General features: G+C 46.0%; 1 protein-coding gene across 1 annotated transcript in view; it reads right to left on the reverse strand.

The window, feature by feature from the left end:
- Nucleotides 1-13,538, reverse strand: part of LOC137417556 (structural maintenance of chromosomes protein 1A-like) — a 143,221-nt gene that overhangs the window by 86,960 nt on the left and 42,723 nt on the right. Inside the window, exon 10 of the mRNA XM_068103484.2 lies at nt 2,701-2,808. Within this exon, the coding sequence (XP_067959585.2) occupies nt 2,701-2,808 (108 nt within the window). The remainder of the gene's footprint in view (nt 1-2,700; nt 2,809-13,538) is intronic.

A 13,538-nucleotide genomic window follows, 5' to 3' on the forward strand; every position in this document is an offset into this window, starting at 1 on the left:
TGGCACACAATGGGCCCCTTGACAAAAATGAAGCAACGTTTGAAGGTCACAGGATATCTGAACATCATTGCCAATCAGGTGCATCCGTTCATGGCAGAAGTGTCTCCATCTGTGAATGGATTTCTTCAACAGGATAACACCCCTTTCCACAAAACTAGGATTGTCCAGGAATGGTTCCACGAACATGACAGCGAATTCAGCTTACTGCAGTGGCCTGCCCAATCACTAGATCTCAATCCAATTGAGCATAAGTGGGATGAGATAATCAAGTCTGTACTATTATTTTGAGCCGAGATATTAAGAAAACTATCAATTTTAACATAATATGGCAGCCTATAAATGAAAACAACATGGCTGATACTAGAGAATTTGAAAATTTTGTCATATTTGGATTCCTCGGCCCTGGAAACATTGGTATAGACACCAAAATTAAGTTTCAAACTATATTGACTGATATATGAGACGTTGAAAAATGGCTGCCAAAGCCACCACAGGTCAAATCCGGTTGAGGTCCACTTTTGAAATAAACTGTTATGGGCAATAGTAACTGTGTAAAACGTTACGATTGGGGCAAACCCAACACACCACATCACCCAAAGAACACCATCCCTACTGTGAAGCATGGTGGTGGCAGCATCATGTTATGGGGATGTTTTCCATCAGCAGAGACTGGGGCACTGGTCAGGCTCGAAGGGAAAATGGATGGAGCAAAATACAGAAAAATGTGAGAGGAAACCCTGCTTCCCTTTGCAAGAAATCTGAATTGGGACGGAAGTTCACCTTTCCGCATGACAACGACCTGAAGCACACAGCCAAAGCTACACTGGAGTGGCTAAGGGAAAAAAAGATAAATGTTCTTGAGTGGCCCAATCAGAGGCCCGACCTAAATCCAATCGAAAATCTGTGGCATGACTTGAAGATTGCTGTCCTTCAACGCTCCCCATACAACTTGACCGAGCTTGAACAGTTTTGTGCAGAGGAATGGGCAAATATTGCCCAATCAAGGTGTGGAAAGTTGGTAGAGACATATTCAAACAGACTCGCAGCTGTAATTGCTGTCAAAGGTGCTTCCACCGAGTATGAATTCAGGGGGGTGGGGTGGACACTTTTCCAACCAAGATATGTAAACCAAAACTTTTCCAGTTTTGTATTTTTAATTAATTTCTGAAATTTGTAGAATTTGTTTTTCACTTGGAAGTTGTGGGTTCTGATGTGTAAATAAAGGTGGAAAAAAGTCTGTTTAATGTGTTTTCATTTCAAGCTACAAGGCAACAAAAGGTGAAAATTTTGAAAGTGGGTGTGGACTTTCTATCGGCACTGTAGTTCAACATAAAGAAACAAGTGTAAGGTACTGGGGATCGGCAAGAATAATGACGAAAAGTCACATGATGCAAGGGGCAATGTTGGATCGTGTCACACAGAAGGGTCTGGGAAGGAGCCTAAGGATGGTAGTAAGAAGGGTCTGCGGAGGAACCTAAGGATGGTAGTAAGAAGGGTCTGGGGAGGAGCCTAAGGATGGTAGTAAGAAGGGTCTGCAGAGGAACCTAAGGATGGTAGTAAGAAAGGTCTGGGGAGGAGCCTAAGAATGGTAGTAAGAAGGGTCTGGGGAGGAGCCTAAGGATGGCAGTAAGAAGGTTCTGGGGAGGAGCCTAAGGATGGTAGTAAGAAGGTTCTGGGGAGGAGCCTAAGGATGGGAGTAAGAAGGGTCAGGGGAGGAGCCTAAAGATGGTAGTAAGAAGGGTCTGGGGAGGAGCCTAAAGATGGGAGAAAGGGTCTGGGGAGGAGCCTAAGATGGTAGTAAGAAGGGTCTGGGGAGGAGCCTAACGATGGTAGTAAGAAGGGTCAGGGGAGGAGCCTAAGATGGTAGTAAGAAGGGTCTGGGGAGGAACCTAAAGATGGTAGTAAGAAGGGTCTGGGGAGGAGCCTAACGATGGTAGTAAGAAGGGTCAGGGGAGGAGCCTAAGATGGTAGTAAGAAGGGTCTGGGGAGGAACCTAAAGATGGTAGAAAGAAGGGTCTGGGAGGAGCCTAAGGATGGTAGTCAGTCCTCTCTCTTTAATGTAGTTATTTACATGGCAGGGGGAGGCTACTTGGCAAATCAAGCCGATATAATAGTTTATAACCTACGGTTGTTTGTCAGTGCTCTATCCTTTAAAATGCTGAGCGTCAAGAAAGGAAGCAGCACGTACCGTTTGTAATGTCATTGGTATGACTTATCCGGAGTTTGAAACACCGACCTCAAAGTGAATTCTCTAACCATTCGGCAACCGAGTCAGGTGTAAAAAGCATGGAATGGTGTCCCTAGAAAGGTAGTGGCAGCAGAAACTGTAAATAGGTTTAAACTAGAATTAGGTAGGTACCTATAATTAATCATTGGCATGATTGGCATGACTTGGCATGAGGGCTAGATGTATATTGGCATGACTGGTAGATAGCTTTGGTATGCACAGACAATTGTGCACATATGTAGCGCAATTGTGACTTCTGTGTTTGTTCATTCCTCCCCTCATCTTCCCCCACGCACACCTACCCAAAAAGAAAATAACATCCTGATGCCGCTGTGCCTGCCCAACTCTTCTCCTCTCTACTCCTCATCCCACCATTTAGTTGATAAACTGATCAATCAGATTCATGTGATGTTGATGGAGTGCAGGCAGGCATGATGGGAAAAATGGCATCTTTGTGTCCAAGTTTATTGTACCTGCTCCGATTCCACCACGATGGAGACCATGTGTTTCCCCAGCGCTTTGGTGAGGGCCAAGTTGTACTTGCGATTTATAGGCTCACACAAGTCCACCAACCAACCGTACTGCAAAACACGTTTCCAAAAACAGGAGAGCAGCATGAGAGAGTGCAGTGACCCTCGGCAACCCCATGATCCAGCCTAGAGCACTCAACAAAACCCCTGTTTGTTGGACGGCCCAGAAGTAATCCGACTCTTAATCTTACAACTGAGTTTTTCTTCCCCTGTACCATTTATTGCCTTAAGTGATGGACTCTGACAGAAATGCTTCAATCACAGGCAAACATACACATGAGAGGGACGTATGTCACAAAAGGGCTCAAATTAAACACCGACTGCGTTAAAACATCATCAACAAGTCTCGTTACGCTCCTCAACATCCACATTAATAATAAAATAATCAAAGTCGTGCAAAAAAAGGATTTTTTATGCCTCCGCTGATGAAGTCGCAAGAGTCATTATGTTTTTGGGTTGTCAGTCTGTTGTTACCGCGAGAACAGCTGAAGGGATTTTAATCGAACTTGGTGCAAGTATGTATAATGAACCACCTTTAGAGGCCATTTTTCCCCGCAGAGTGGGGGTTGGCCTTTTTTTGGGCACCATGGTCCCCTTTTTGAAGCAATGTTTTGCGGCCGGATGCCCTTCCTGCCACCAACCCTTTTTAGTTGATAAACTAAAAGTCTGTTTAATGTGTAAATCAATCCTCCGGAAAGTAGTTGAGCTGGTACTCAACAGGGAATTACCAGTGAGCTGGCCTCTTGCGGCACACAGGGAATTACCAGTGAGCTGGTACTCAATTTGCCGACCTCGGAAGGATGACAGGCTGAGTCAACCCCCTGGAGTTCATTCAGCGATCGACCGGGATTTGAACCCAGGATCATAGGATCCCAAGCCGGCACACTAACCGCTAAGCCAACACCAGGCTAGTATATACAATGATGTAACAATTTGTGCAGAGGCATATCGATTGATGTCGTGACGTTGAAGAGCGTCGTTCTAGTTTACTTTACAAGAGAGAGGTTCGGCAAGAGCAAGGTATAGCTGACAGCTGTGACAAACATCAAGGGAATTAACGAATAGGGAAAAAGGAGAACTGGAGGGGAGGAAATACTGAAATGCGCAATTGAGATGGTTGTGTTAGGAAAGGTTAATGGGGTAATAAAGATCATGGAACAGAATTGGGGATGACAAAAGATGGGGTTGCGCTGTTTGTTTGAAGTCCTGGGGAGAAGAGCGAGGCACAACAGCCTCCGGAAGGTGGTTCCATAGATGGGAGAAGCAAGGAATAAAATAGTTGAGGTGTGCAGTCGGATTGGATGTTGGAAGTTTAACCAAGAAGGGGGTCACTGGAAGAACTCGTGCATCCTGGAGTTGCTGGGGAGGATTGGTGGACTGAGAGAGCGGAGGAAGCAATGTTGGAGAATAGACGGAAAAAACGAGAGAGAACACCGACATGCCCTGTGATTTTTCTTTTTTGGATACATAGTCGAGGCTCATGGAAGATCTAGTACAAAGAACGTATCATGATGTAAAAGGCAAAAACAAGAGACAAAACACGCATGCATGGGGTGGACAAAATGGATACAGATGGAAACGCCATGGAGGGAATACTGGAAAATTGGAAAGAGGAGGGATTTGGGTGGAGTTAACGGATGTGGAAAGGATCATGGTTTAGGATTTCGGCCAATCTAAGTGGTGAACAGCTGTCTTGAAGGAATGAAGAATGCGATTGAAAAATATGCGGAAGGTGATTCCACAGGTGGGGAAAAAAAGAAAAATCAGTGGAGGTGAACATTGATCTTGGAGTTGGGTAGTTTCACCAGAAGTGGATTGATGGTGGACCATGTGTGCCCTGTATAAATATTGGGTGGGTGGGATGGGAAGGGGTGGGATGGGTGAGGGTGGAGACAAAGCACGGAAAGAGCAGAGGGTGCAAGACCAGAAAGAAGGCGGTAGAAGACAAAGAGACCACCGACCTGTCTGCGATAGCGTAGTGATTGATCCATAGACTCTCAGCTTCATCACATTATTCCAATAATCCAATATTATTCCAATAATCTGAAAGACTTGGTTTCCACGGCGTCAAGCAGAGCAATATGTGAGGCAGGGGAGCCAGCCCAGGGGGAGAGCAGTACTCCATCAAGCTGAGGATGAAGGCCTTGTAGGTGGATAGGAGTTCAGGTGTGCCAAGGAAGGACTTTGTATGATGGAAGATGCCCAGTCGTTATCTGGCTGTCGAGGACAATTTTGAATTGTGGTTTGCCCAAGAAAGATCATGGCTGATATCGAGACGCAGGATGCAAAAGTCACATACCTTGCGATTCAGCATCCACTATTTTTGAGAGCTTTAGAGTGCACAAATCCAGCAGGAGAGATATATGTCATGGTGGTTAATCGTGGAGAGCAGAATTCCATTGAGCAAAGAGCAAAGGCCGTGTAGGCTGAGTAGCTTCTATTTTCCATGGAAAGGATGACCAATCTGTGACTGCCTTTAGACACAAGCTTTGCTTTGTGGCCGGAGCAGAAAAGGTAATGGCTGATGGTGAGGCCGAGAAGTTCAAGAAACTGAACCTTTTCCAGTGGATGATGATGGAAATATATAACTGGGTTTGTTTCCTTGTTTGTTTTTTAACAGGATCTAAGACTCGTAGTGGAGCTGTAGCACACATCTCACACACTTGGGCATACAGGCGAATACATGAGACACAACACAAGACTGTCAGATGAAAAACAAGCGTTACGGCTAGGTCCCCCGTCGGTGAAGTGATGCGAGTTGACAAAGTGAAAGACGCAAGGCGGCCATCTTGGATTCTGACGTGGCGACCAAATTTTCAATAGCGTTCTTCCGTATGCCTAGATACACCCACACACCAGATTAGAAGTTGGTACTTCGCTTATTTTTCAAGATATTCCACTCACAAGGTTCAGACATACATGGCGGTGGCCATCTTGGATTTTGACGTGGCGACCCAATCTCCTCTCCAGCCTTGCTCCCCCAGCTCTCTCTGTGCTTTGTCCCCCAAATATTCCTACAGGTCGCACAAGATCTGCCAGCAACCATCTTATGGTTAAACTGCCAAAATCTAGGCTCTCTGCTCACCTTCACTCTTTCATTCCCCTTTTCTCCCACCTCTGGAACAAACTCCCCCACTCCCTTCAATCCCACTCCTCCCTCCAGGTCTATAAAACAGCTGTTCACCATCATCTCTTATCTTCCCCCATCCAAAACCTTGATCTTTTCTACCCCCGCTAATTCACCCCAGATACACTTTGTTTGAAATTCCAACTTCTTTCCTGGAAGTCCTTGCAGTGTCCATATGTTTTATACCTCTCCCACCCCACCCCCCTTCCCATGCCTCCCCACCCCCCAAAGCCCTCTCCCTCCCACAGATCTCTCGATGTCCCTGCTCTCAAATGTTGTGTTTGTGTCCTTCCCCCTCTCTCCCCATCTTGTCTACCGCTCCCCATGTTATATGTTTTAAAGTGTCGGTTTGTCTTTCTGTGTGATTAATGTTAGCTCTTTCACGAGCCTCGATCTTGTATCCCAAAAAAAAAAAAAAAAAAGAAAAGCCATTACTCCCATCCCACCTGCATGCAACAGCTTGTGTCCTCCTACCAACCTCCTCAACCTGTCTCCGTTCCATCTGGTCTCCTGCACACACAACACCTCCAACCTCCTTCTCTGCATCATCTCCTGTGATTTATGAAGTGAAAGCAGGAATACGTTTTCTTCACATCCAATGTCACGATCCTGATCTTAACAACCATAAAAGGTCATCGATCATTCCAGCAATGGATTTTCCTGACAGGAGGCAGAGTCTGGGGCTCTATCCCTACCCAATCACAAGCACGTTCGCGTCCTTTTGAGCTTTTTCTCCCATCATCTGAGACCATACCTCCTCCCCATGTCCATCTCTGGATGATAGAATCAAATTACAAATGGTAAATGAAAGCAGAATTCATGAAGTTTTTACTCAACACAATTCAGTTTTAGGCTTTTTTTTTTTTTTTTTTTGTATACAAGATCGAGGCTGGTGAAAGAGCTAACATTAATCACACAAAAAGACAAACCGACACACAAAACACAAAAAACAAGGGGAGCGGCAGACAAGATGGGGAGAGAGGGGGAAGGACACAAAAGAGAGGGGGAAGAGGGGGAAGGACACAAACACAACATTTGAGAGCAGGGACATCGGGAGGACTTGGGGGGAGGTGGGAGAGGATTAAAACATATGAACACTGCAAGGACTCTGGGGTGAATTACCGGGGGTAGAAAAGATCAAGGTTTTCGATGGGGGAAGATAAGAGATGGTGGTGAACAGCTGTTTTAAAGACCTGGAGGGAGGAGTGGGATTGAAGGGAGTGGGGGAGTTTGTTCCAGAGGCGGGAGAAAAGGGGAATGAAAGAGTGAAGGTGAGCAGAGAGCCTAGACTTTGGCAGTTTAACCATAAGAGGGTTGCAGGCAGATCTTGTGCGACCTGAAGGAATATTGGGGGGACAGAGCACAGAGAGAGCTGGGGGAGCAAGGCCGGAGAGGAGTCGGTAGAAGACAGAAAGACCACCAACCTGCCTGCGGTGAGTGAGTGAAAGGCCCTCGGCGTTGACTACATCGCAGGAGATTCCAATGATTCTGAAAGCTTTGGCCTCAACAGCGTGAAGCCGAGCAAGGTGTGAGGCAGGAGCACCAGCCCAGAGGGGGGAACAGTATTCAATTGAGCTGCGGATGAAAGCCTTGTATGTGGTGAGGAGCTCAGGTGTGCCAAGGAAGGACTTCGCACGACGGAGGATGCCCAGTCGGCGACTGGCTTTGGAGGCCAGCTTGGAAATGTGGTTTTCCCAAGAAAGATCATGGCAGATAGTGATACCCAAAAGCTTGAGCGACAGAACTTCTTGGAGAGGATTGTTGAGAAAGTAGATGGGAGGGTTGTCCAGTCGGTCCTTTCGGAGAGACATTGTAAGAGTGTGAGATTTGTCAGGCTTTGATGTAATTGTCAGCTTTGTCAGGCTTCAAACCAAAGGCTTTGACGTAACCGCAGGGTTGACAGGATGGCCTAGAAGAACGCACACTGGCCTCTAAGCTGATGACCCTCGGTATGATTCAGAGCCCAGCTATAAACTGTCAGCCCTGATATTTCACAGGCCGGGTCAATGTATGTGCCATCCCTCGGATGGACGTGTCTGCCAGCATTCGTTGGTGGACGTTAAAGATCCCATGGTGTCCATTGTGAAGACGAGGCGAGATAGCACCTGTATCGGATATCACGCTGCACCACCCCCTGTTCTCCACTCTGGGCTGGTGCTCCTGCCTCACACCTAGCTCGGCTTCACGTGGTTCAAACCAAAGCTTTCAGAATCATTGGAATCTCCCCCGATGAAGCTGATTCTGAGGGCCTTTCACTCTCTCACCGCAGGCAGGTAGGTGGTCTTTCTGTCTTCTACAGACTCCTCTCCGGCCTTGCTCCCCCAGCTCGACCTGTGCTCTGTCCCCCAAATATTCCTTCAGGACGCACAAGATCTGCCAGCAATCCTCTTCTGATGAAACTTCCAAAATCAAGGCTCTCTGCTCACCTTCACTCTTTTCTCCCACCTCTGGAACAAACTCCCACATTCTCTTCAATCCCACTCCTCCCTCCAGGTCTTCAAAACAGCTGTTCACCATCTCTTATCTTCCCCCATCCAAAACCTTGATCTTTTCTACCCCCATTAATACATCCCAAACCCAACTCCTTCAAATTCCGTTTTCTTTCCCGAAAGTAGTCGAACATCACGCCTAGCCAACTGGTTATTGAAGACTCGGGCCAATTTCGCCCCGACCAACCACACAATAAATGTGGGATAATGGTGGCGGTTAAAGAAGAAGATGATGAATGCTTCGACATAATTGCCATATTCCGTAATACATCATTCAAACCCGATCTTCAAATTTGTTGAAAATATTCCTCCAGTTACTGCTGAGTAATTGCATGAATTGCATTGGTGATTGTAGGCCGACGATTATCATTAAAATATTCTACATGAGGTGCTCGTGTGGTCAAAATGTCGTGTCCATCGGACTAACAGTTGCAGATAAAAAAATTTTTTTTAATACTGATCAGATCAAATGCTGTACTTGTGTAATTATGACGTCATAATGAAGGCAACGATGACATCATATCTTATTTCCCACGGGGAGGACTTGACAATGAGCGTTGTTTCAATTTTTTCCATTGAGCGGTTTGGGAGACATAGGTGTGAAGGTTTTCCAATATGGCGTCCGTACCACGTGACCTATGATGTCATAATTATGAATAAAAACATCGGGGCAATACCCCTGGCACTCACCTGGTAGAATAAACAGTATACTACACTGACTAAAGGTATTTTAAACAAATTTCAATGGTTGCTAGAAGACAGCGCAGCATTTAGAATCAAACTGACATAATCATAAGACGTTAAACGAGCAAAAAAATATACCTATTTTGGGGAGCAACCCCCCCACCACCCCCCCATACACCCCCCCCCCCCAATCCCTCCCCCACTCCCCCTCCCACATACCCCTAAAGGGACAGATTTTTTTGTTACGCATAAACAAACTTTGGTACATCACGGGTGGTGACGGTTGTGGTCAAGTTTCATCGAAATTGTTTGTGTAGTTTCTGAGAAAAAAGGAAATACCTATTTCGGGAGGTCAAACCCAGACCCACTTTGACCCCAGTAGACCTTCTTAGACTTCGATTTTTTTTAATGCCTTGCACGAACTTTAGTCACAACACAACAAATATCATTTGTGCCAAGTTTGGTCACAATCCCTTCAGCGGTTTCGGAGAAGAAGTTGCAAGTGTTTACGGACTGACGGCCGGACAACGCGCTATCGCATAAGCTCCCCGGAACTTCGTTCCAGGTGAGTTAAAAATGATACAGGCGAGGGCGCTCCGATGGTAAAATTTTGTATCAATCAGACCAACGGTTGCCGAGAAAATGGATTTTTAAAATGCAGACACACTCCACGCGTACATATGCAACCGAATGTCTAACCCTGCTTTAAGCTTTGCGAGCACGTATTTGTACGAATGCAGAATCTCATCGTTACTCTGCCTTCGGGGCACGAGACAACATGAATGTTGAATTTCAGTTACTCTGACCTCAGGGCATGAGACAACACACATATTATACCAAGTACAGTACTGCTAAATGGAAGGGTTTTCAAAGTGGCAAAAAGGCGGTTTGTGCTCTACAGTATTCACTATTCAAGTATATAATTTGATTGAAATCAAAGTTTTAAAGGTTGTATTATATATATACATGAATAGAACGGTATGCTCATGAACATGAGATTGAACATGAGAACATGAACATGAGATTTTAGAACGGTATGCCGTCCTGATGAGGGTAAATAAGCCCTCGTCGGGACGGCACGGTGTTGAAGTCATGGGGACTCACTCCTATGGAGGAGGGGTCCAATTGTATGACCATGCATTCTGGCCCTTAAGGGTCAGGATTCATGTGTTTTGATCCCTTGATCCAACGATCCCTTGATTAAGCTAAATAAGCCTTGATTTGACCCCTTGATCCAACGTCTATCAAGGCTGTCCCAATAACATTACACATGCGCCTCAACCCCAAGGCTGAAGCACATGGTCATTCAAACACATGCATCCTGACCCCGAAGGGCCACAATGCATGGTCATACCATTGGACCACTCCTCTTAATAGGAGTGAGACCCCTTGATCCACTGACAGGGAAACTACTCCTGTCAGGTAGCCAATGGTAGGTTTCATTCATTTATATATATATATAAATGAATGATCGTTTTAAGAGCATTTTTCCCCGCTAAAGCGGGGGTTAGCCTATATTACACACACATATATATATATATTGTTATATATATATTGTTATATATATATATTGTTATGTCGGGGGGGGGGGGGGGGGGGGGTAAAGGAATATCTAGAGCCAGGTAGATCTGTATAGGTAGGTATCCAACTGTCGTGATAGGGGATCTACATGTAAAACGTTCTATGTTTAGCCGGACATCGGTATAAGCTTTATTGGTGTCCCCGCCACTAGGGGGGCGGGGCGTGCTAAATAGTGCAGGGATTATGGATAAAGTTCCCTCGTTTGTCGTTCCCCCTGTCGCCAAACCTGTGTCCCTTATAGCAACGCACTCATTTAAACACTTAGATGGGTCCTTAGTGCACACATTAAATAATTCCCCTCCTTTACAATAAGTCTTTGGAAGACAAGCAAGCAGCAGCTGCGCAGTATGCTACCATGGGTGACCAAGCATCGAGCAAGGCTGGGAGCCACGCCCAGGACTGTTGATTGCCCAGGGGGAGGGGCGAGCAACACCACAGGGCGGGAAGGACTTGGCCAATGGGAGGGCACCAGCGCAGTCAGAACATTTGAGAGGACGAGAATCGAGGCTCTGATTGGGAACGCGCCAGATTGACGTCACACGCCAGGTGACAAAAGGCTGGACGACATTTTCTCTCTCTCCTCGTGCTTGCAGCTGCGTCTCCTCTTCGCGCTGGACCCCTTCGTGTTGGAGATCGCCGTTCGCCCTCTTTTTGCCTCTACGCTGGACCCGTCGTGCTTAGCTCTCTTTTTGCCTGGGTTTATTCGCACTCCTCCCTGCGTTCTTGACTGGTGGTCGTTGGTTCGTCATCTTCATGATGCTTGGAGCGGTGCTCGGGTGCTCGGAGCGAGGCTCAGTGCTGTGACAGAAAGGGACCTCTTGTGCGACCAACGAAGAGCTTGGAGTGGGGCGTGCCACTCAGCGGGTCGCTCAGTGGCATGGCGGAGCGCGCAAGCGAGGCGGACTGAGGGAGCCGCGTTGGACGGCAGACACGACTACAGACAAAGACAAGACGCACCACATTTCACAAGTACACGACGGGACAGTTATTTTATTAATTCATTTTCCTTTGTCTCGTATCCGAAGTCGGTGTGGGGACGTCCCGATTAGGACATTTTATTACCGGCGCGTATTTTCCTGTCCCACGATTCCTTGTAAATAAACCCTTGTATTATTTTATTGTCCATTCCAAATCCTGTGTTCATTTGAGTTAATCACTTTCCAGGTTGAAGACGGTGACGCGCGCGAGCCGGGAGGTAAGCGCTTCCGCTTCTTCCTCTTCATTCTTCCCCCCCCCCCGTGCTTTTATAGCCGAATCCGATTTGATCGTCGCCTCAAGAAAAGCCGTTCGGTACTCCGTGGTCCTGCGGTGTTAACCGACGGGATCGCACGACATTATATATATATATATACATATATATATATATATATATACATATATATATATATATATATATATAATGGTTATACATATATATATATACACACACACACACACACATATATATATATATAAATATACATAAATATACATAAATATATATAAATATAAAATACGTACACATAAATAACGTTGGTGGACGTTAAAGATCCCATGGTATCCATTGTGAAGACGAGGCGAGATAGCACCCGTATCGGATATCACGCTGCACCACCCCCTGTTCTCCACTCTGGGCTGGTGCTCCTGCCTCACACCTAGCTCGGCTTCACGTGGTTCAAACCAAAGCTTTCAGAATCATTGGAATCTCCCCCGATGAAGCTGATTCTGAGGGCCTTTCACTCTCTCACCGCAGGCAGGTAGGTGGTCTTTCTGTCTTCTACAGACTCCTCTCCGGCCTTGCTCCCCCAGCTCGACCTGTGCTCTGTCCCCCAAATATTCCTTCAGGACGCACAAGATCTGCCAGCAATCCTCTTCTGATGAAACTTCCAAAATCAAGGCTCTCTGCTCACCTTCACTCTTTTCTCCCACCTCTGGAACAAACTCCCACATTCTCTTCAATCCCACTCCTCCCTCCAGGTCTTCAAAACAGCTGTTCACCATCTCTTATCTTCCCCCATCCAAAACCTTGATCTTTCTACCCCCATTAATACATCCCAAACCCAACTCCTTCAAATTCCGTTTTCTTTCCCGAAAGTAGTCGAACATCACGCCTAGCCAACTGGTTATTGAAGACTCGGGCCAATTTCGCCCCGACCAACCACACAATAAATGTGGGATAATGGTGGCGGTTAAAGAAGAAGATGATGAATGCTTCGACATAATTGCCATATTCCGTAATACATCATTCAAACCCGATCTTCAAATTTGTTGAAAATATTCCTCCAGTTACTGCTGAGTAATTGCATGAATTGCATTGGTGATTGTAGGCCGACGATTATCATTAAAATATTCTACATGAGGTGCTCGTGTGGTCAAAATGTCGTGTCCATCGGACTAACAGTTGCAGATAAAAAAAATTTTTTTAATACTGATCAGATCAAATGTTGTACTTGTGTAATTATGACGTCATAATGAAGGCAACGATGACATCATATCTTATTTCCCACGGGGAGGACTTGACAATGAGCGTTGTTTCAATTTTTCCATTGAGCGGTTTGGGAGACATAGGTGTGAAGGTTTTCCAATATGGCGTCCGTACCACGTGACCTATGATGTCATAATTATGAATAAAAACATCGGGGCAATACCCCTGGCACTCACCTGGTAGAATAAACAGTATACTACACTGACTAAAGGTATTTTAAACAAATTTCAATGGTTGCTAGAAGACAGCGCAGCATTTAGAATCAAACTGACATAATCATAAGACGTTAAACGAGCAAAAAATATACCTATTTTGGGGAGCAACCCCCCCACCACCCCCCCATACACCCCCCCCCCCCCCAATCCCTCCCCCACTCCCCCTCCCACATACCCCTAAAGGGGCAGATTTTTTTGTTACGCATTAAACAAACTTTGGT

Source organism: Myxine glutinosa, chromosome 1 (genome assembly GCF_964187855.1).
Source record: "Myxine glutinosa chromosome 1, kmMyxGlut1.1, whole genome shotgun sequence".
NCBI lineage: Eukaryota > Metazoa > Chordata > Myxini > Myxiniformes > Myxinidae > Myxine > Myxine glutinosa.